Raw genomic sequence first — 23,445 nt, 5'->3', positions numbered from 1 at the left:
GTTTCAGTTTCACTGGCTGCTTGCAGTCTTTCGTCCTGGTCCTTCCAGATTTGTCCATGGTATGTTTTTTTTTAAAAAAGGCCTTATTTCTTGCAGAGTGACATAGCTGATGTTCCAAATGACACATCGAAGAATGATAAGAAGGGGAAAACTAATAATGCTAAAGCCAACGTTACTCCTCAGACCAGCTCTGAAGTCAGATCAAATCCCATTTCCAGTACAGGACCTGGTACAGAAATTAAGAAAGGTAAGCCAACATCTAGAGGACCACGGCATTCAGATTTCTCGCTGTAGATAGTTAAGAGTATCTATGAAGCGTTAAGGGAAAATATTTATTTTCCTTTGTAATAATCTGGATATCTTTTCAGCAAGTGTATATATAATTCAATGAAATGACATTAAAGTAAGAATACTGACAATACGCTCATTCTCTTGTTTTTTCCTCTCCATTTTTAAGGTATAGATCTTATTCCTCAAATCAAGATAGAAGACTTAAAACAGATGAAGGTAAAATCTTACGTTTCATTTTAGCAGTCTCTTTTTTGAGAATGACTTGTTTTCTGATATTTTCCTGTGCGGTTGAAAATCCAAATGTCCTTATTAAATAATTAAATAAGAATAGGATTTCATTTTTCTTGGCCTTTAATCCAGTAAGGTTTTCATTTTACTCTAGGGAAGCCTTTTAAACTGATAAAGGAAGAAGTGGTTAAGAGCAGTTAGGATCTGGTGCCTGACACTTCGCTTTTCATTTTTTCCCCACATTATAGAGTGAATTCTAGAATGACTGTAAAATAGCAAGGCAGAAAAGAAAGGTTTCCATTATCATTAAGTCTCAGCCCACACGAATTTATATGAAATTTCTGCATATTGCTCAAAGGTAGCAACTTGATTTCCCCTATTTTTCAAAACCTGTTAAAGATGTAATGAATTTTGAATTGCTTTGCACATTATTCAAAGCCAAAATGTGATTTCTTGGTTTTGGTTTCTTTCTTTGTTCATTTATTTAATTTACGTGCTGCCCATCTCACTGTCCTGAGTGACTCTCATATGATTTAACACTTTTTGAAAACCTGGCCACCGTGGCTAAAGGTAAATCATGCTTTCGAAAATTTTGGCTTTATGCATTGTGCAGAGTCAGTTTTGAAATCAAGACAACTGTTTTCTAGACTTTCTGGTTTAAGTGTTTTAAAACATTTTTTTAATGGGGAACAGGCATATATAAAGCATTTGAAAAAACAGCAAAAAGAGCTGACTGCTTTGAAGAAGAGGCATGCCAAGGTAGGATATCTTTTGTTTTCTCTTTCCAGAGCTGGGGTACTTAAAATCTAAAATGGAGTATGAGTCTTTGCAAAAGCATTTAGTAAAATAATGTGTTGTGATTCAGGGTCAGCCTGTGGGTTCGGCAGTTGGGTCGGATGACTCAGAGGAGGAGGGGGGTGTTGAAGAGCTTGCTGAGGGGGTTGGAGAGCTTGCTGAGGGGGTTGGAGAGCTTGCTGAGGGGGTTGGAGAGCTTGCTGATGAGAGCCCTCAGCCAGGCCCCTCCCACCTGGTCACGACGGAGACCCAGCTGTGTGAGCCTGACAGCGTGGATGAAGATGACCCACAGCTGGCCCTGTTCAAGGACGCCCGACGCAGGAGGCAGTCAATCAGGAGTAAACAGAGGAAGGCAATGGGGCACCTCGGAAGGAGGCAGAGAGAAGCCACGCCCTGAACTGTATAAAAGGGGAATGCGTGGGAGGGCTGGTTTGCTGAAGGCAACCGCTTGAATAGTTCCTGTTTCATAGCTCCTGTTTCATGGTTCGTGTCTTGTTTTTCTCTGTTTTATGTTAATAAATTTGGCAGGCTTAGTTCCAGCCTCTTGCCGTTTGTAAAGGGGTTGTCCCTGCCTTTTCTGCAGGGCCGGTAGCAGGCTGGTACAGAACATAATGTGTGCCATTGGTTCTTAAGTATGCTTCGGTTTTCATAGATAGCATCACTATCCAGAAGAAACTTAAGAAGCAGTACATGACTTCTACTTCTCTGACCCTTAGGCTAAGCTAACGATGATTAGATATTTAAACAAAAATATTTGATTTGTAGTTACATAACTTAAGAGCGACCAACTGTAACCTAGTGCAAAAGGCATGCATAACATTTTAAAAGTTCTGAATCAGGGATTCATTTGGAATGCAAGCCCTGAGAGTATATGTATGTAATTCCCTTCAGCATCCGTCAGCACAGAGTAAGATTATTTTATTCTTCCTTTTTCAGAAATAATTAGAAATTAAAACCTGCGCCTAGGAATCTAACCATGCTTTTTAGATATATGAAAGGGGGTGGGGTGGGGAACCATTTTGCTCTAAACTCAGCATTAAAAAGTCCTATTGTGAACATTCTGTTTTGGTAGTATCCCATATTCCAATAGAGCAAAATTCAAAGAGCTTCAAGTGTTCTTGCATTCCAACAGAGCAACAAGTCAACCTGTTTCAAGGATTCTGTGGTTGGGAACTTGAGACCTGCCCTGCCTTTCCTTTCACCTTAGAAACACAGACAGAGCTGGACTAACAGTCCATTCTGGGAGCTGTCTGTCACTCAACTGGGGCAAAGATGCCATCTATTTTTAAAACATTAAAACATATTTTTAAAATCCCTACAGTAGACAATGAAAGCAGCCTTTAACTACCTTTCAGCAGCCTAGTCTGCTGCCACAACCAGTGCTTTTTTTGTAAAAGAAAAAGGTGCCGGAACTCACACATGTCATACAACCCGCCTTGCCTACCCTACAAGGTTCCATCCAAAAAAGGTGCCGGAACTCCGTTCTGAGCGTTCTATGAGAAAAAAAGCCCTGGCCACAACTACTTGGAGCACTGAACTCCACAAATAAACAGTAGCAGTGGATTAAATTTTTGCACTGCCCATGGCCAATTATAAATGTACTTCTATGTCAACAAAATTCCCTAGGTAAACAAAGCAGAGTGGCTAGTGCATTTTCACCTTGAAAGTCTAACCACGAAGCTATACAGGTAGTCTTTGCTGAACAACCATAACTAAGTGAAGTGGTAATTAGGTGACCACGTGACCACACCATCACTTTCTGTAGTCCTGGTGTTGTAGTTGTTAGGCCAGGACCGCACTGTCATTAGGTCAGGTCCTCACACTTCTCCCACCCTGGTATGCTCATCTCCCTTTCAGCTTTCCCACATCTTTGCCTTTTTGGCCACTCTGCACTCTGTTGCCCCTGCTGCCCTGGGAACATTAAAAGCTATATTGAAAACAATATTATTTTGTTTGGAACAGACTTTCAAAACATGCAGCATTTTGTTTCAATCTAGAAAAAGTAAAAATGGCCATTCCGAGCTTTAACTATTTTGCACACCCCTGGTGCTTCAAATCAGAACGCAAGAAAATAATAATACTATCTGAATGTTGGTAATTTAAACAAAAAGTGATCCGTAAGTGATTTCTAGGGGAGTCTCAGCCTGTTTTAAATTCCATTTTAAATTTTACAACTCCCTTTCAAAATTAGAAAACTCATTCCTTTCTATCTGGGTTCTTTGCAGCATCCTTTATTCAGCCCCATCCTATGCATGTTTATTCAAGAGTTTGGAACAAATAGTTGGGCATATGGCTACCATTGTCCTGCAGCAATGTTTAAATTTCTGAAATGTCAAAAGGAAGGGGTATAAAGAGGTTTTATTGGAATGGTGGTGTATTTCCCAGGCAATAAAAACAACTTAGGGGTTGAAAAAGAAAACACTTATTTTGCATTTACTATTTACACAATAGTCTTGGTTGCTTAGCAACAGTTGTGAGTTCTGAAAGTTGCAAATACCCAGGTAGTGGAAGAGAAGGAAGGGAGGGTATGCCAAGGCAGATAAGGAAAGAAGTTGCTTCAGATAACAGTCCCATTCAGGAGAGTTCGTTGATTTAGGAGCCTGACAGAATAAAAAGGTATTTCTGCCATTTTGAAACTTTTTGAAAGATGCTGTAGTGAGGGTTTGGGGTTGTTTTTTTTTCTCTCTCTCTTTTTCTGTGGAAACACAAATATCTAAATGCCACGCTACTCAGATTGCAGCCTAATGTGCCTTTTTTCTCCCCCCCCCACTGCAGGAGCACAGCGTCATGCAGAAGTTACACTGTACACAAGTTGACAAAATGGTAGCCCAGTATGACAAAGAGAAGCTAGCTTATGAGAAACTCCTTGAGAAGGCAATCAAGAAAAAGGGGTATGGCCCTGTTTAAAAAGCAACATTTTTTTGATGGCAAGAGAGAAGAGTATAGTTCCAGTGATCTACCTTGAGAGATGGATCAAAGTACTGTTGTACTTGAGACGTATTCTAAGTGTGGGGATCCCCAGGGAAGGGAGGGGCTCAAAAAGTCTTGCAGATTCGGTTCAGATTAAAAGATTTAAAAATGACACATTCTTTTAAAGGGAAAAATGGAGGTGGGGAGGTTATTAGTAATTAATCTATAAAATCATTGACCTCAATGGAATATTTAGATCCTCATCATATGAAAGCTAATAAAAAAACCAAGTTACACATAAGAAAAGCAGGTACACATTTGCTCATATGTCTGTCTTCATATGGAAACCAACATCTCAAGTGTCTTTTGGTTCTGACTGTATATATGTTGACGCAAATAGTTCTGATGATGTATTGAAGGCTATGGAATACAGTATGAAGTGTAGTTGCCAATGGATAGTATGTTTTTCTTGTAAGCTTCATTGGTCTATCCAGGTTAACTGATCAGGTCAACATCTGAATGTTAATTGAAAAAACAAAAATCTGCTTGCTATTACAATCAGCACTTTTTTTGTGTGGACACTATAAATGCAATGCTTCCTCTCATCAAAATTAGCATGACTTGCCTGGATTCTTTCTGGTAGATGAAACACCAGACTAATAATATGAGTAAAGCTGTGGTGGGCAGCCAGAAGCTTTAAAATTAAATTGCTGAAATACGACAAAATCAAGATATGATTTTAATATTGCTCCCTGGGATTTTGTAAGATACGAGGTGAGGATGCCAAAATCTTGCAATAGTCAACACGCTTTTAAAGATTTGGATCATACAGCACCATCACTATCATCATCATTGTTGCTACCATACATCTGCATCATATCTCACCGTATAGAATATCTCACAATAAATCTGAAAAGCTGCTGATCCCAGAACTACACATTATGGAGTGAAAGCACCAGACAGGGTTACCTCCATTTGTAGTTCTCTTTATGGGATGAATTAGTAAGATTGTTTAAAGTATTGTGTTAGATGCTCAGGATGTATGTTTTCATATACTCTTATGTGTTAAAATAAATATGGATGCTTATTAATACTTGTACAGATTGCCCTAAACTTACACCCACAACTGGGACCAACCCTCTGACAAAGGCAGGGTTCTCATACTTCTACAGATAAATGCTTGTCCATTCTTTTCTTGAAAACCTTCATAATGGTGGCAGACCCAACTTACATTTATAACCACTTTTCAAACTTTGGCTCATCTTCTGAGGTTTATTTGAAAATTTTAATTTGAAATGCTTACTTGAAATATTTCTGTTTTTATTTTTGTTTAGGGGAAATAATTGTCTTGAGATGAAAAAAGAAACAGAATGTAAAGTTCAGATGTTAACATCTGATCATAAATCAAAGGTAAGAGCAAAAGTAACCCATTTAACAATGTATTGAAGTACATGACTGTCATATAGTGAGGGAGTCGTTTCTAGAAGTCAGAAATATGTTTTGTTCTCCAGGAAATAAGAACAAAGACTGCAGGTTCTTAGGACTACTTTGGAAAACAAAGCAAGGCAGCAGATAAAAATATGGGGTTTTTTTTACCCTGGAGTAAAAATATTTAACCCCACACAGCTGGAATTCCTTACTGTTAGATCTGACAGCACACATTCATACTATCCTGGTCAAGCACCTGCGAGTAAATAAAGTATTTTCTTTATACTCTTAGATTTCTTTACTTAAAATTGGAATTATTCATACCACAGTCTAAAACAGTGTTTTTCAAACTTGCTGGCTGGGGAATTCCAGGAGTTGAAATCCACCCATCTTAAAGTTAATACTGGTCTAAATTATTCCACATTCCATTGAAAGGGCCACCATGACAGGTTCTACTTTAACGTTTCCCCAATTTTTTTCTATCTATACTTGTGTACATTTACTCTACTTTTAATTTGGGGGAGGGGGCAGGGACATACAAAAGAAGGATTCAGGTTAAGAGCTGTGGTGGCGCAGTGGTTAGAATGCAGTATTGCAGGCTAATTCTGCCGACTGCCGATTCTTACCAGCTCAAGATTGACCCAGCCTTCCATCCTTTCTAGGTTGGTAAAATGGGGACCCAGATTGTTGGAGACCAATAGGCTGACACTGTAAACCGCTTAAAGAGGGCTGTAAATCACCGTGAAGCTTGTATATAAGTCTATTGCTATTAAAAACAGAAACAAAATCAGGTGGAAATGCCCTGAGGGACTGCTTAGAAAAGATCTGGGTGAACACAGCGGTTAAGTGGCATAAACTGAGAAGAGATAAATCAATAGAAAGAACTTGGCACAACAAGAGAAATATCAAAAGAAGTTATTGCTGGAAGGGAGATAAAAGAAATATAAAAGCAAGGAGAAGGGTGGGGGGAAACCCAATCTTCTGAAAAAGAAATGGCAGTTAAAGGGAAGCCGACAGAATCAAGCAAAGTCCCAAGGGAAGGCTTGTATACTGTGGTGGAGAAGAACAGAGCAGCCACATGGGGTGGTACATTGCATGGCAAACTGGTTAAGGATCCACATTTAAAAGCATGTAAAAAGCAGGATAAGGAAAGGCAATAGAGGCAGAAGGTATCCCAAGTCCAAGCAGAACAGGGGGCCAGCAACTGCATTGGAGGGTTCCTGTTGTCAGACTTCCTACGTGGTGAGAGACTGAAACACAAACCAGAAGGCAGGAGCTATGATAGAAACAGATGACTGTTCTTGTCATTAGAACTGCAATTGCTGCCTTCGCTACAGCCACAACCGTTGCCATTAAAGAGAAATGGTTTGTTGACACGCTGGGAGAAGAATTGATGGGAGTGTAATAGACAAGTCAGTAATGGCTTTGGAACATGTTGCCTAGGGCTGAGTTCCGCTCACCTGTTTTCAGTGCTGCCGTTGCTGTGGATTGGGATGGTTTACGAGATGGATTATAGAAACAATTGAATTGATTCCTAAGGGGTGACAGAAGAGCCATATCGGATGAAAGAACTTTGAATGATAGGCCCAAAGCCAAGAATGACATGTGGTGCTTCTTCCAAGCTGAGGTCTTTATTGTTTCACACCTATAGACAAAATTGTGCCAGATTGAGCACTCTTCTATATGTATCTACAATATATTCTGTAAATTATGAGGGAGGGGCTGCCTTCCCCCTCTTTCCCTTATACATAATAATGGGATTGAGTTGCCTCTTTGGAATGTGTCTCCTCCCTCTGGGAATCCACCTCCATACTATATTCCATCACATCAAACTGGATAATGGACTGCAGTTGGTCTTCTTGTCACTTTCAGGGGAGGGTGAGGAGAAAGCTGTTGGTGGAGGCTGTTGGTACCCACCTTATCCAGACAATAGGTAGTGGGTGCATGCCAATTTATATGCCTCGTGGGCATGGGGTAGAGCTGCCCGACTATAATTTACCCTTCCCCAGGTAAGACATGAGAGAGGGAATGTAGACCTCCACCTTGCTTGGTGGACAGCTAGGGGACAAGATCTCAACTTCAAAGTATTAGTGTGTGGGAGGAGAGAATCTGGGGGAAGGGTTTGTAGTATTCTTTGAGCCCCTATACTAGGAGCTGACTTCCTTATGTCAATGGCCCTTCCTCATTGGCTGAATGTGGGTTGATGCTACAGCCAATCAGTGTTCAGAGGGATATTTCCTATGGTTTGTGCATTCTTAACATGTTTTGTGACATAATGTTTTATTTTTCAGCTACTTATGCTACAGCCACTCTTTTTTTTCCAACAATTGACTCGGCCTTGGGTGTCTATTAGTCAGAAGTGACTACTGTTTTGGGATTCCCACAACACGGGCAAACAGGGAAAAGCTCTTTAACGATCAGTTGATTCAGGGAACACTGGGATTAGTATAGTCTCAGGTTTCTGGTTTGACATAAAACATGGATCTAGCAATGACTCTTTAACAGCGCCTCCTATATTGTCCACTTTAAAAGTCATGAAGAGAAAATACTGATCAAACTTTTCTTCTTCAAAGGTGAAGGAAATTGTGGCACAGCACACCAAAGAGTGGTCCGAGATGATCAACACCCACGGCGCAGAAGAGCAAGAAATGCGTGATCTGCACCTTAGCCAGCAGTGTGAGCTACTGAAGAAGCTGTTAATTAATGTGCATGAACAGCAGACACAACAACTGAAGCTTTCCCATGACAGGTCAGTATAATAGTATAAAGGTAAAGGTAAAGGTTCCCCCGCACATGCGTGCTAGTCGTTTCCGACTCTAGGGGCCGGTGCTCATCTCCGTTTCAAAGCCCAAGAGACAGCGCTTGCCCGAGGACGTCTCCGTGGTCATGTGGCCGGCATGACTAGGTGCCAAAGGCGCACAGAACACTGTTACCTTCCCACCCTATTTTTCTACTTGCATTTTTACGTGCTTTCGAACTGCTAGGTTGGCAGAAGCTGGGACGAGTAACAGGTGCTCACTCTGTTACGCACTCTGTTTGACCTGCCAAACTGCCAACCATCTGATCAACAAGCTCAGCGTCCTAACCCACTGAGCCACCGCATCCCCTCATAATAGTATACTATTATTCTATTATTTGTTCACTTGGAAATGGTTGAATTTAGTTCAGTGTGGGAATGTAGGAGATGAAAGCTTTTCTCATCACCATCCAGGCTCACCTAATAAAAAAATCCTTGTCAGCTGACCATTGCTTTAAAAAAGGTGCAGCCATTTCTCTGCTAGTGCTGAGAATAATCTGATGTCAGTTGTATAAACATAATGACTGGCAGATCAAAACAAAGGGAATATAATCCTCAGTCTAGAATGTTTAAAATTAAAATTTAAATGCCAGAATTTCTCTTTTCTTTTTTTAGAGAAAGTAAAGAAATGCGTGCCAACCAAGCAAAAATTTCAATGGAAAACAGTAAAGCCATAAGCCAAGATAAATCTATCAAAAACAAAGCCGAAAGAGAAAGGTACAAATTACTTTGCTGATTATAGAATAAATTTTCATAGGGAAGATTCACGGGCTACTTTGTTTAATTTGAGTAGAGAAAATTGCCTTCCCAATAAATTATTATTGCTTTATACAGTTGGAACCCACCTCAAAAATGTAATGTGAATTCCGTTATATTCAAGTAACATTCCAATAAATAATTGGCTGAAGGATTTAGGGGTTATTTTGTCCTAGGGAGAGAGGAGCATTCCTGTATTTCTAAAGTTTATGTACTTTTGCAAATATTGGAATTCTTCCAAGTGAAAATACAGGAGGAGGCATTCAAGATACATGGGCTCTTGAGATGAACGAAAGGTTTTTAAATAAAGATACAATACCAGAATGAAATCAGAGGCCCAACAAAGCTTTATTAATTTCCTTAAACATAGCTATCTCCATTTCCATATGCATCACTTGAACCCACTCAACTAGATCTAGCCAAAGTCCTAGCTAAGGTGATGAGAGAAATGTGGTCCAGACACAGAAGCAACTGCTTTCTTTGCTTCACTCAATTTTATACAATGACTTGTTGCTAGGCAGATTCATAGATAGGTATTTTGTGCTCTGAGTTTAGGTACTGGAGAAATGAGCTGTTTCTCCGATTATCAGAATCTTTCAGCGTACTATTACACAAGCATGCTTTGCAAAACCCAGGTTTCTAAAGAAAGGGGGCTTTTTAGAAACCTGGATTTTGCAAAGCATGCTTGTGTAATGGGTACTGCTGAAGGTTTAGCCTCTTTAACTTTGCATAAGCAATATTACTCCAACACTTCACTGGAATACAAACTGTGACCTATCTACATCTCATACGGCATTCTTTCGAGATGCAAAAGCCAAAGAACCATTAAAATACTGTGGGATATTAATAAACAGATAGGCTTTAGCAGAATCACTCGCTCACTCAATCTTTTTATGGTCGCAGACCAGCAAATAAAAGCATTAAAACAATAATAATTGTAAGAAATAAAAATAAAAGACGGACTTAATAATATATTGCTATTGGTGGTGGATTTACCATGGGCAATTAAAGTTTGTCTAATTTCACATAACAGCATAGCAGAATCACCACTGTTGTGCAGTTGGAAATCCAACTTAAAAAAATCTTTTTAATAACCAGTATACCTTCTTTTGGTTCATTTAAATATCATATGCCCTCTTGAATAATGTAAGGTAAATTCACTGGTGCCCTAAATATCTATATCCATACTTTTTGGGATCTTTTGAGCTATTGGCACACGTTCTTTCTATAGTACCCAAACTTTATTCATAACATCTTTCCATACCTTTCATATCAACTTCCCTTTTATCAGCTTTAAACCCAGTTAACACATACAAGGTGAGGTGACAACATTTGTCTCTGAGACTGGGCCTGTCAGGAATAAAGGTTGGCTTGTATGCATTGATTCAACTTTGCCAGTGCTGTCTATATTTCAGCCTTGGATTCTTGTTCATTTCATTGCTTGCTATTTAGGTCTGTTGGGTGTTTTTTCCTCTCTTCTACATGATTAATTTCAGATCTAACTAAAGAAACCAAATCTACAGCTTAATACTAATGATATAAATGATTGGTTTATTCCCCTTGGTCAGGGGTAGGCAACCTCGGCTCTTTTATGACTCATGGACTTCAACTCCCAGAATTCCTGAGTCAGCATAGCTGACTCAGGAATTCTGGGAGTTGAAGTCCATGAGTCATAAAAGAGCCGAGGTTGCCTGCCCCTGCCCTTGGTAGACTAGATAGTTTGGTCTGCTATTTTTAATCTATTTGTTTTATTTCACTTATTTGATACCGTTGTTTTATCTTCTGTACTATATTGCCATATCTGGTACTTATAGCTGTAATACTAATAAAGCTATAATTCTTATTGTTAGATCTTAGGGTTAGAAAGCATTTCGGTTTTCTGTGAATAATACCTATATTTTTGTTATCGGTCACTTATTGTAAACTTTAAGCTTTTATTTCTGGAATGAGTGTAATTTGATATATTTTATATTGGTCTACAACTGAAGTCCAGGAGGAGGAGGAGGAGAGCTCTTAGCCCTTTTCTCAATGACATTTTGATATGTAATACAACTAGTATTACATGTAATACTAGTAGTAAATATATCGTTCATAGGCGGGTGAGGGAGCTGAATAGCAGTAACACAAAGAAGTTTCTGGAAGAAAGAAAACGGGTGAGTAGTTAATCATCTGGAATATTATAAACTTTTTTTAAAAAAAATTGAATTGTTTTCCAGGAAGTGATGAAACTGAGTAGATTGAAAGACGGAAGGTAGAATGGAAATAGGAACTACTCATCAAATAAATACAATAAAGTATTTTTAGAAGTCGTGACTTGAAAAAAAGAATATTTGAGGGCTTTGGGTCCAGTCTAATGTATTCACACAGAAAAGGTTATCTGTGACTTAACTAAAGTCTGAAGGGAGATAATCTGTCTTTTTTTTCCTGTCCTGGTTCTGTTGGATATTCATGTGCCTTTTATCAGATATCTGTTTTTCTCTAAGTGCTTTCCTAATTTAGAAATCCACCCCCCCCCCCGAATATAATATGTGTTCTATATTTCATATTCTTCATTAGGTAATTTTAAATTTCACATTGTGAAATACAGAAATATACAAGTCTCAACTTGAATTTTGATTCATGGATGTGTTCAGAAAATGCACATTGGTTAAATTTGTATCAAGAGAGGAACAGAATGGACTTCTCCCCACCCTTTGTTGTTGTTGATTTCCCTGAGAACACTGAAAGTACCTGAATAGGAATGTCTCAGAAGGAAGGCTGAAATAAGTGAACATGCTGGCTGAGGAATTCTGGGAGTTGAAGTCCACAAGTCATAAAAGGGCCAAGTTTGAAGACCTCTGTTGTAGACAATTGCATGTGAAATATGTTGTGACTCAGGGCCAGCCTGTGGGTCCGACAGCCGGCTCCGATGTATCGGATGACTCAGATGAGGGGGAGGAGGGAGACGAACCGGCTGATGATGGCTTGGAGGCTTTGCAGAGCCCTCAGCCGGGGACCTCTTCTCAGCTGCGTGAGCCCGATAGTGCGGAGGATGATGACCCACAGCTGGCCCTGTTCAAGGACGCCCGACGCAGGAGGCAGTCGAGCAGGAACAAACAAAGAAAGGCTGTGGGACTCCTCGGGAGGAGGCACAGGGAGACCACGCCCTGAGCTCTCAATAAAAGGAGTGTTTGGGGAGGGGCTGGTTGCTGAAAGCAACCCTTCTGCTTGAGGATTCAAGTTCCGGAGTTTTGGTTTCTTGTTTTGTTAATTGACTATTAAATCTTGGCAAACGCTTTTCAGCCTTGGACGCTCTCCAGTCTCTTCTGTTTAAATAGGGGTTTGCCTTTCTACAAGGCCGGAAGAGGGCTGGTTCAGAACAGAATAGCAGCTTTGGTTTGAATCCAGCCCCGGCAATCTCATCTGTATGCATCCTGTTTTGAGGCATATTCTAAATATTTTTGTAATAAAACTTGAAATTTGTACCGATTAAAAAGCTGAAGACACCAAATTCAGTACAAGGGTCTCGCGGCTATTGCTCTTTTTGTTTCACAAATATTTTTAGAAATTGGAAGAGACTAGTTAATGTAGAAAATACTGCTCCTTATCCAATAAGTAAGTGATGAATCTAGTTACACTGTTTGAATTTATCAGACAGGTGGTCAGTTTATGACGCTTAATTCTTACCATGAAAATTATTGATACAAAAATAAAGATATGCAAACTCACAATCCTCCTCCCCACCACCCCAAAGTTCAGCCGTCATTTTCTTATTATTATCCCATTCCGGCTTTGGAATGTTAGTTGTGCTGAGATATAACACAGCACCCTGCACGAACTTAACCTGTTTGCTTGGTTTATGATTGGGTATTGTGAGGACATAAACAAATGGTTCGTCAAATAATTGCATTGAACTTATTCTGTGTTCCATGGCACTGGGTGTCATGTATATAACGATGTGGAACATTTGTAGCCCTTGCAGTGACATGACCAAGCCCTTTTAGTGCCTTTGTCAGAAGGCTGCATAAGCCTAATGGGGTGCACAGTTTAGCTACGTTGAGCCCCGTACTGAGCTAATTTCCAAGAGAGATACCTCTTAGAGGAACATTAAAATCCTCATAAGAACCAGAGTTTTCCTTTGGATCATTCTATCTGTCTGAAGAATTAAAATGTTCTATAGAATTGAATGGATGCTAATATACACACCCCATATAGGTGTCTCACTCGAATTTTCTTGGGAATGTTCTCTCTAGCAAAATAGCAATTTTTATATACAGTAAAGTAGAGCTAAAAACATAGAGTACCTCAAATGAAAGAGTCATCTCTTAATGCATTTCCTCAAGATGAAGATCAACTTTATTTAATTGTAGAATGCTCACATCACATGAAGGAGAGCACAGGAAATTCCTTATTATCCCTTTTTTTCTTTTTCTCTTTTTGGCATTATGTCCCCTTATTCCTAAGCAACATTTTGGTGAGAACTACTTTTAAAAACCCATATAACCCAAAAGCATGTGGTTATTTCATTTTCACCTTTTCTGGTTTTGCTTACAGTTGGCAATGAAGCAATCAAAGGAAATGGATCAGTTGAAGAAAGTCCAACTGGAGCATGTAGAAATTTTGGAGAAACAAAATGAGCAGGTAATCAACACCTGGCTGTAAAAGGAAAGGGAATCTGGGAGCCATGACCTATTATCTGGTTATTGATTTATTTGGGGCAAGGAACTTAGGACTGATTTGGATATGAATATCAGACTGGAGACTGCCCTGTGCATCACTTATAATTTATAGACCATGCCAATGTATGAACCAGTACTAAGAATGCAAGTCTGTGAATTCCAAATATGATTCTAAAGCAATATGTTATCTGTAGCCTAAAAGTGAAGTTTTGACCTGTGCCTGTGAGGATGTCATTTTCTGACCCAAGAAAGGATCCCAGTAGCTGCTTGCTGAACGAAAAGAGACTTGCTATATCATTGGAAGCTAATTTGTGCAAAGCAGACATTTAGATAGAACTGAAATTGTATCCCCACAATTTTTTTCAATATCCACTCTGACGTATGCGATACTTCCTTAGTAGAAGCAAAGCCAATCTACAAGAATCTTCACTGCTGCTTCTAGTATTGCTACTGTCATAGACAAAGGAGAAGCAGCCTGCTGCTCTTCAGACATTATGGATTTCAGAGTCCCAGCTAATATGAACAATGGCTAGGAATGATCAGAATTTTAGTCTGGAACATCTGGGACATGGCAGATTGCCTACTTAAATTTAAATGTACAGTAGTTACTGGTAAGTTTTGTTATAGAAAAATGGTATTTGTCAGTTCAGTTACTGTGAAAACCATGCTAAGTGATCAAGGAAAGATAAAAGGTCAGTTTTAACCTGTTTTGCTGAATTGTCTACGGTGTAAATAAATTACATTAAATTCTTTAAGTTAGGACATAAAAACACTGTAGGTTTGTCTAAAATCAGAATCTCTAGAAACTACTATAGGTTCGATGTAAATTGTTCATTGAGCAATGTCATATTTTCTGTTATATTCCATTATAAGTAGGGGCGCAGTGAGTGAGCATCTGCTAGTTTGATCTAATGGTTATGGGATTGGCCTAGCAACAGGGAAACCTGAATTCTAGTCCTAACTCAGGAACGAAAACCTCTGGGTGGCCTTAGGCCCACCACTCTCAATTTTACGAAGAAGGAAATGGCAAACCTTTTTTCAAAAATGTTGCCTATAAAACTGCATAACTGCATAAAGTTCTTAGGAGTTAACTGGGACTCAAAGATGATATATCACAGGTGTCAAACTCGTTCACGTCACGTGACATATTGTGATGTTTTTTGCCTTTACGGAGCTGGGGTGGGCATGGCCTGTGCATGACACATCCGGCCCACAGGCCGCCAGTTTAACACCCCTGTGATATAGATAAATAGATGGGTATAATGCATTAACTTACGGGAGCACCTGCTGCCGGCATCAACTTCCCTTCGTCCAGTGCGCTCCCACAGAGAGGGCCTCCTCAGGGTGCCGTCGGTCAGAGAGTGTCGACTGGCAGCCCCCAGGGGGAGGGCGTTCTCTGTGGGCGCGCCAGACCTTTGGAACCGTTTACCGGTTGAGCTCCGGATGGCTCCTGACCTTCGCTCCTTCCGCCGTGACCTAAAAACTTACTTATTTGAACAAGCCAGCCTGGTCTGATGGGTTTGGGGTATTTTAATATTAATTTTATTATTTTTACTGTAATTGGGCTACAATTTTTAATTCTTTTTTAACTTTTGTTCATTGTATTTTTATTGTATTTATTGCCCTGTACACCGCCCTGAGTCCTTCTGGAGAAGGGCGGTATAGAAATTAAATTATTATTATTATTAACTGCTTTTCATAACTCTATCATTTCTGCTATAATTTTGAAACTTACTTCTCCATCATTACTGACACACTCAAAAACTATTTACTGGTTTGATTTTTTTCCCCTCTCATTTAACTCAGCTTTATCAAGCACAGTAAAATTAGTGAATAGCACTAGAAATCTGTACCTTGATTAATTAATAATGAAGGAAAGAAAAATGCATCAAATCTTTAATGGGTATACCTGTTACTCATTAAAGATTTGATGCGTTTCTCTTTCTTTCATTTTGAAAACAAGAGGAAACTAGACCCAGACTAGACTAGAGTAGAAGAGACTAACACGTTTTCTTGCATTTATACGTTGTCATCATCTCACTTTTCATTCAGTTTATTTGCTTCATTGTGTTGCTGAATTTTGACGTTATTATTTTTATACAAACAGCTTTTGAAATCCTGCCATGCAGTCTCTCAAATTCAAGGTAGGATTTATGTATTCTGAGCAAGCTACTACTACTTTATTGATACCAATTAATGACTGATCCATATTGGCTTGATTTAGAATCAGTTTGGTACTTGCAAAGGATCCCACTTTCCAAGAATTCTGTTGTCGTGCATTGTGTTGCCCCATGTACACACTACTGGAGGCCCCCAAAAGCTGGAATTTGTAGACTTCAGGTTTCACAGATAGCTAGTTTCTTATAAAATACATCTCTTAGTTTTTTTGTGTGTGGAGTCTTATTCACGTCTAGGTTTCATACAAAACAATTTTGGCCATAATTACGAATCCTCTAAACATAGGCATCATATTTGACTGACAGTTCCTTATACTGAGTAACTGTGTGCATTGTAATTGGTCAAATTCTGCATAAAATTGGACTGTCAGTTCATTCAAAGCAGGCAAATCTCACTTTTTGTTGAAAAAACAAATTAAATATATTGGAGGAGGTAGGGGGAGACCGTCTAGCTGCAGAAGTTCAAGTTTTTCAGGGACCCTTCAGTCATCACATTTTGGGGGAAATGTGTTGACATTTTTGCTTGCAAATGTCATCCAGTTTCATCAACAATTTCATTTGCCCATATTTCACATCTGATTTGAGTCCAGGCCAAAATGAGCAATTTCTGATTTAGACCTAGCAGAAAAGGCTACTTTTTGAAGCCTGAACTAAAACATTAAAACGGGTAAGTAGTTAAGAACATTGTAGAGTCAGTTTTGGTGCAGCAGTTCCAGGCTACAAACTGGGAGACTTGAGTTTTACTACCATGTTAACACAAAGCCAGCTGGTTGACCATGGGCCAGTCAGTCTCTCTCTCTCTCAATATCTCTCAGCCCTAGGAAGGAGGCAAGGACAAATCACTTCCGAAAAAACTTTGCCAAGGAAACTGTAGGAACTTGTACGGGTTGTTGCCAGGAGTCAATGCTAATTTGAAAGGACAAAAAAAAACCATTTTGTATGCCCAGCACTAGTGAATGTTATAACATTGGTACAAAAACATTTGCCCCATTGAGATTTCTCTGGTTTTGTTGTCATAATTTCCAGCATATTTTTATTGTACCTGAAGCACGTGATCAAATTATAAATGATTTATGTAAGTAGTAATTGCCCCTTTTTTGGAGCCATTGTTTAAAACAGTGTGCAATCTGTCTTATAATAGGGCTCCGAGAAATTAAGGGGGAGCTCCTTTTTTTCAAATCAGAGCAGTCTGGTTTAGACAACAGGGATGAACAGATGAACAAAGCAAAGTGAAAATCATTGTAATATAGAGACTTAACTCTCAGGAGCTGTCAATTGTTCATGGAAAAAATGCTACCAGATACATCGTGTGACTGAAATAGTTTCGAGGCAGGCAGGTAATATCACCCTTACTAATTTTATTAACATTATTAATACAGTAAAAAGGGAAATTTGTGTGTGTGTGGGAAAACAGAATAACCTTAGCACTGTCTGGTTCATGCTTTCCCAGAAATCAAGTTAGCGGACTAAACTGCTAAACATATTCTTTCCAACATAATAATAATAATAATAATAATAATAATAATAATAATAATAATAATAATAATAATAATAATAATAATAATAATAATAATAATAATAATATCTTTAAGATCTTTGTGATACTTGAAAAAATAGATTGTAGCACAGTCAATTCCAAAGTGTGTTGGTAGGTATAAGATCCCTACATTTCTTTCCTCAAAAATAATGTTTCCAATGGAGAAGAGTTGTCAAGATCCTGGCTCATTTTGAGCTGTGCCATGTCAGTTTTGTATCTACTGATTGTTTTCTGAAAGGAGACCAAAACTGCAATATGCTGGCAAAAGGGAAAAGGGCATGGGGAAAATTATGAAATAACATTCCTGAACACACACAAAAAAGGAACATGAAACTTGCCATTGGACTTGGACATAGACAGTGAGGTTCAAAACAAATATTCAGATAGGTGAACTAGGAGAAATTCATGGATTATTCTGCCAAGGGTGGGACACTTTCACTACTTGCTTACCTATGCCACCTCGACAAAGCCAGTGGCCAGCTGGGTCTGCAAGTTAATGTGATTTCTCCTGATGATGTCATGAAACTGTGGACTATCAGAGCCTGTAAAGTGTACCTGGCAATGTCATAGAATAATTGGGCTGCCCACTGCAAGAAATGATGCTTGCATCCTGCCTAATGTGTTAGCTTTAATGTGGACTGCAATTAAATAATACTTTTGGATGCTAAACCATTGTGTGCCCTTTCCATCTCTATTTTATCTAATGTGGTGAAAATCATGCCCACAAGAAACTCCCATCTTCAAGCAATTCCTGAAGCCCTGGTTTACTTAGTCATTGAATGGCTTTTAGATGGAGGATCTCTGAATTCATTTGGAAAAATTCAGCTGTTGAATTATGCCATAATGGCCAGTGTTTCAAAGGAGGCTGTACTTTTTTTGTCAATGCGTTATGCTCCAGCTTTGAGCTTTTTCGATTATGTTTTGACTTGAAATGGCATTCATTTGCCCTTTCTGGTTGTTTTCCAGAAAGAACCATATTAATAGCATCCGCTCTAAATACTTACAATTTGTATTTGAGCAGTGAAGAATTATATTTGCCTAGTATAAATAAATAGTCCAGACTTGGTTTATCCAGCATCTCTTTGCCCATTCTGAAGCTGCGGGAACCACCACAGAATACCGTATGGCTCCCTTATGTTTCCCCTTTGATTGGTGGGGTGATTCTGAACGTCAGTCCTTTTTTCACTCCGTAACACAGAAGTGCAGCTCCAATAACCTAGACTCGGATGTACCGTCTCATTCTTCTCCCACATCCACATTCAGTCATGCTAACAACCCAATTTTCCTGCTTTGCAGGCCAAGGAGATGCAGCAGATGGTGAAGCTAGAGGCAGAGATGGACCGCAGGCCTGCAACAGTGGTATAAAGCTCCAATGCACAAACTGAAGTCTGAGGCCATCTGATATATACATATATATATTGTCTTTGCAATGATAATAAACTGAAGTTTGGAAGATGGGATCTTTTCTGCTTAGTGTCATGTAGCAAATCTCTGCTGAAGAGCTTGGATTTTGGGGGGCGTGGGCCGGGGAAGTAGGGGAAATACTTTTCTTTATTTTTCCAAATAAGACTCTCCTTCTCAGAAGAAAGCGTATGATTTTGAAATCCGAGAGTACAGCCCTTAACATGATGGCAGTCTTTATCTGAATTATAAACGCAACACTTATTTTTGTTCTTGAAATGTTTAGTCGTGTTTGACTTGCCTTCGTATTTTATATTACTTTTTGCCTGGGCTTCCTTGACTTTGGAAAGACCACTAACTCTCCTATAATTTCCCAGAATCAATCTGCCTCCTGAAGCAAGAACCTCTGAAGAACATTTCATAAGATTTCCCCTGCCCTCCAAAAGAAAACTACCTTGTAATGCATTTGATAGCGTCAGTGGCTATCTTTCTATGAAATTTTGATTTTGCCCTGAGTATTGCTTGGACTAAAATGTTACCAAATGAAGTGTTGCAATGTAGAGTCCATCTTTTCTAGAAGTTGTTTCTCCATTCTGTTCCATTCCTCTGTCCTCTAGTTCTTCATGTTTTCCTTCCAATGATGGGTCTGCATTATATGGACATTTGTTATGCCCAGTCCTAATAGGGCTGTTTTAGAAGATATCCTTTCCCTTTGTCTGTATCTGTGGGTTTTTTTCCCCTCCAAAAATATTTTATACTCTATAAACCTTGACAATGTATAATGCCATTTTGGCTGCATAGAAACAGGCTCCGTAGAGATATAACTTGTATCAGAAGACGATATTGGGAAACTCTCATCTATAAACTTTGTAGACTAGATAAACGTTCATTAGTAAAGCTGTGCGGGTTATTTCTGTGTTCAGAATTTCATCATCAGCAAGTGCCATGCTGGACTGGATACGTCTGAATTTGAAGTGGTATTTTTGTAAAATCCTGTTGAAAGGATTGCAAGGTAACAAAAGACTGTTCCTGTGCCATATTGATTTATGATGCTGTAGTTAAAACAAAAAAATGAAGGAATTGTATTTTAGGCATTCTAACCAGAGTTTACAGACTACCTAAAGGTTGCATTTCAATTAACTTGTCACCAGTCCCAAATACTACTGTTTTTGTGTTCTAAAATTTGAATAGATTTTGGGGGGAGGGTGTTCTGTGATAATGTAAAGTATTTATACAGATTCAGTCACAATCTTGTGGAAAAGTCACATTCCTGTAGCAGCATTAACAGTAGTGAACAAAACCTCTGCTTGCATGTGGAAACAAACACCAGTTCTAACCAGTTGAATATTGTCATTCTCTTACTGGTAAATAAATAAATACAGAAATAATGTACAAAACAGAATATTTGACTAACAAAATATCAGTATAAATAATATATATATATATATTTGTGTATATGAATTATGTGGGCATTCTTACAGGTCGAGTTGAAAAAAATTATGTTAATTTAATTTTACACACTATATTTATGCAGATTTTCAGAATTTCATATGAGGAAATGATCCTTTTTATGTCTATTAGATATCCAAATAATTTGCTACAGTATTAATGTGCACATTCTCAAAGCCCACTGTAGTTACAATGCAGAACAGTGCACGTCAACCTTCTGCTTGGAAGTCTCCATGTTACCAACATAAGCAAGACTACGGGAAACGGGTAGTTTAGAACAAAATCAGATAACTGATTTCAGTAATAGTACTGATCATATTGTTATATATGCGTGTATAAACTGATTCAAAATATTCCTTAAAATGGCATTTGGAGATAATTATGTAATTGTTCTGAGATACAACTTTCAGATTCTCTAATAAAAATCCCTAAAACAAAGTTAGTATCTATTCTTGTAGATCAAATTATTATGGTGTGTGTGTCTCTGTGTCTGTCTGTCTCTCTCTGTGTGTGTGTGTGTGTGTGTGTGTGTGTGTGTGTGTGTGTGTGAATGTGCGTGTTAAAACATCTTCCTCACGCAAAGTTTTAATTTTTTCAGCCTAATCTACTTTGCCATCCTTATGGTTTTAAAACTATATTCTTTTTTTCTTTTTTTATTAAAATTTTTATAAAAGTTGCAATATAAACCCACCCCACCCCACTATATTCTTTTATCATGTTACAGATGTCTCACTAAAGAAAAATAGCTGGTTTTACCTATTTTTTATGGAAAACCTATTAATTCTGCTGAATCCTATTTGAAAAATAAAATAAAAACAAATTTTATACTCAATTACACCAGTAACATCCATTTCTTGATGTTAACTCTGCATCCACAAGTACTTACTATGTGGCACATACATGGATCATTTTCCTTCCTTAATTTCTTCAGCCTTTTCTCAATCTTCATTTCTGTTGTGTTACACAGCAGTTGTCCTTGTGACAATTAACACTGCTCTGGTCAAGCTTTAACAATTCTGAAACAAGTGACACTTTCTGACTCCCATTGTGAGATCACTGTCAACATGTTTTATATTGTATTTTTATGTGAGTCATTAAAAGTCATTCTTTATTATGGCAGCATAAAAATATGCTTAATAAATGTTTCCTCTGTATGATTGCCACACACATTTGATTAAGGGACTGAAGTTCTCATATTCTACAATAATGGTGTGATCAGCAAGAGTTTTCTCTCTTCCAGACATAATTCAAATTTAGTTCCTGTTTTTAATAGGCTATATTTTCTTATGCCAAGGATCAAATCCTCAAATTGTACATTCTTCAAGTACCTCTTCCAGAAATAAAATTCAGTATATTTTATAAGCATGGTTTCATGATGTTCACATGTATATATTCATTTTACAATGCAGGAATTTTCTGTTTAGATCAGCGGTCCCCAACCTTTGTGGCTTGGCGGCCCAGCTGGAGGGGCAGAGGGGATCCAGGCTACATGAACAGCGGTCCAGCAAGCAAATGCACATGCAGTTTGATTGCAAATTGAGATGCACATGCATGCATGTGCATGCTGGTCTGCCACTCGCACAAGAGCTATGCGCACACATGCGCTGATCCGCCGCTTGCTCAAGTTGAGCTACACAGGCACGCGTGTGTGTCGGCCCATGGCCCAATTGCGAATAGGCTGCGGCCCAATTACGGGCTACAGCCCGGGGGTCGGGGACCCCTGGTTTAGATGAAGCCCAATTAAGGCTGTTGTCCTAGTGCACAGCTCTTCCACTGAGATTTTTTAAGAATTGGATCTGAGAAGCTATTCTTTCTTCTGTCTGTTCCTGGGGAGTTGGGAAGGCCTGCCAAGAATAGGCTGTGGCATTAACTGCTGAGGGACCCAGGAATATTAGTCACATCTGCAATCTTCCACTTTTCTTCTGACTCCAAGTTCTCACCTCATCTCATCCAGCAACATTTCTGCTCCTTACATTCAGTAGGTGGGGTTGTTATGTGCAGAACTCAAATGGAAATGAAATATTTGAAAATTAGCTTCTGCCTTCCCCTTTATGCAGCTCCACATTTGGAGAGATTAAATGATGTTTACTAGCATTCCCATATCTCCCATATCATCACAACAGTTAATATCCTAATCTTAGATAACGCTTCAACTGCAAATGTTATTGAATGGTTTAGATATTAACTATTATCTGCATGTTAAGACAAGCCACATAGTTTCCCAATGTTCCATCTGCATATTAACACCAAAATTTTAGCCCACTTAATTATACATTCTTTCACTTTTTCTTTCAAATTTCAATAAATTTATACAATGTAGCAACTGAATGTTTATCTGTACACAATTTCAAACTCAGACTTACAATGTTCAAAAACATTATTTTGTCTACTTTAAATAAGTTAACCATTTGTATTTGCCCATTACTTCTAAACTATAAAATGATTCTTGTGCTAAGATCCACAAAGGTGTTTTTGGACAGAACCTGGGTTTATAGCTATTCCATATTCTCAATATGGCATGTCTAAAATAGTGATTTTTTAAAATCGTCATTAACCTTGACTTTATCATACCACAAATATCCATGCCACCCAAATTTCAAGTTGTATCATGAGTCAAAAGCCAAATGGTGGACAATTTAGGGCTGGTTGAGATATGGAGATAGAAAAATGGCAATTCTAGAAAGTACACCTATTTTTCTGAAAGGCATAATCGTTTTCAAGAATATGCATGATCTGAACTTCAAATAATTTAGCTGCTACTGTTACTAAAGTGGCAATATTACCAAAGACAAATTAATAATCCACTGAGTTTGGTTTATAAATGCAAACCTCTCAGATGGAGATAAAGCAGTCCTGTGAGCGTACAGACCAGGTACTTAATATTTTAAACGTATTACCATTTCCCAAAGTTGCCAGTTTCTGATCTAATATGATAGAGATACATTGCTTTTTCATCCATCATTGTAGAGACATCGTCCACAAAACATCCTGCACTAACTGGGAATGCCAGTTAGACTT

The 23,445-nt window shown here is 38.6% G+C and overlaps 1 protein-coding gene across 6 annotated transcripts in view; it reads left to right on the top strand.

Annotated features, from left to right (window-relative positions):
* The window catches only part of PLCB4 (phospholipase C beta 4), a 189,466-nt gene extending 168,610 nt beyond the window's left edge, over positions 1-20,856 (top strand). For all 6 annotated transcript variants that reach the window (XM_081321997.1, XM_081321998.1, XM_081321996.1 and 3 more), the window contains 11 exons: positions 97-247; positions 458-507; positions 1,213-1,278; positions 4,090-4,205; positions 5,559-5,634; positions 8,226-8,401; positions 9,065-9,166; positions 11,301-11,358; positions 13,739-13,825; positions 15,971-16,007; positions 18,874-20,856. In XM_081321997.1, the coding sequence (XP_081178123.1) occupies positions 97-247; positions 458-507; positions 1,213-1,278; positions 4,090-4,205; positions 5,559-5,634; positions 8,226-8,401; positions 9,065-9,166; positions 11,301-11,358; positions 13,739-13,825; positions 15,971-16,007; positions 18,874-18,962 (1,008 nt within the window). In that variant the 3' untranslated portion in view covers positions 18,963-20,856. The remainder of the gene's footprint in view (positions 1-96; positions 248-457; positions 508-1,212; positions 1,279-4,089; positions 4,206-5,558; positions 5,635-8,225; positions 8,402-9,064; positions 9,167-11,300; positions 11,359-13,738; positions 13,826-15,970; positions 16,008-18,873) is intronic.
* Positions 20,857-23,445: the final 2,589 nt, after the last annotated feature.

Source organism: Vipera berus (assembly GCF_964194415.1).
Source record: "Vipera berus genome assembly, chromosome: 1".
Lineage (NCBI taxonomy): Eukaryota > Metazoa > Chordata > Lepidosauria > Squamata > Viperidae > Vipera > Vipera berus.
This window is presented reverse-complemented; position numbering and strand designations above follow the sequence as displayed.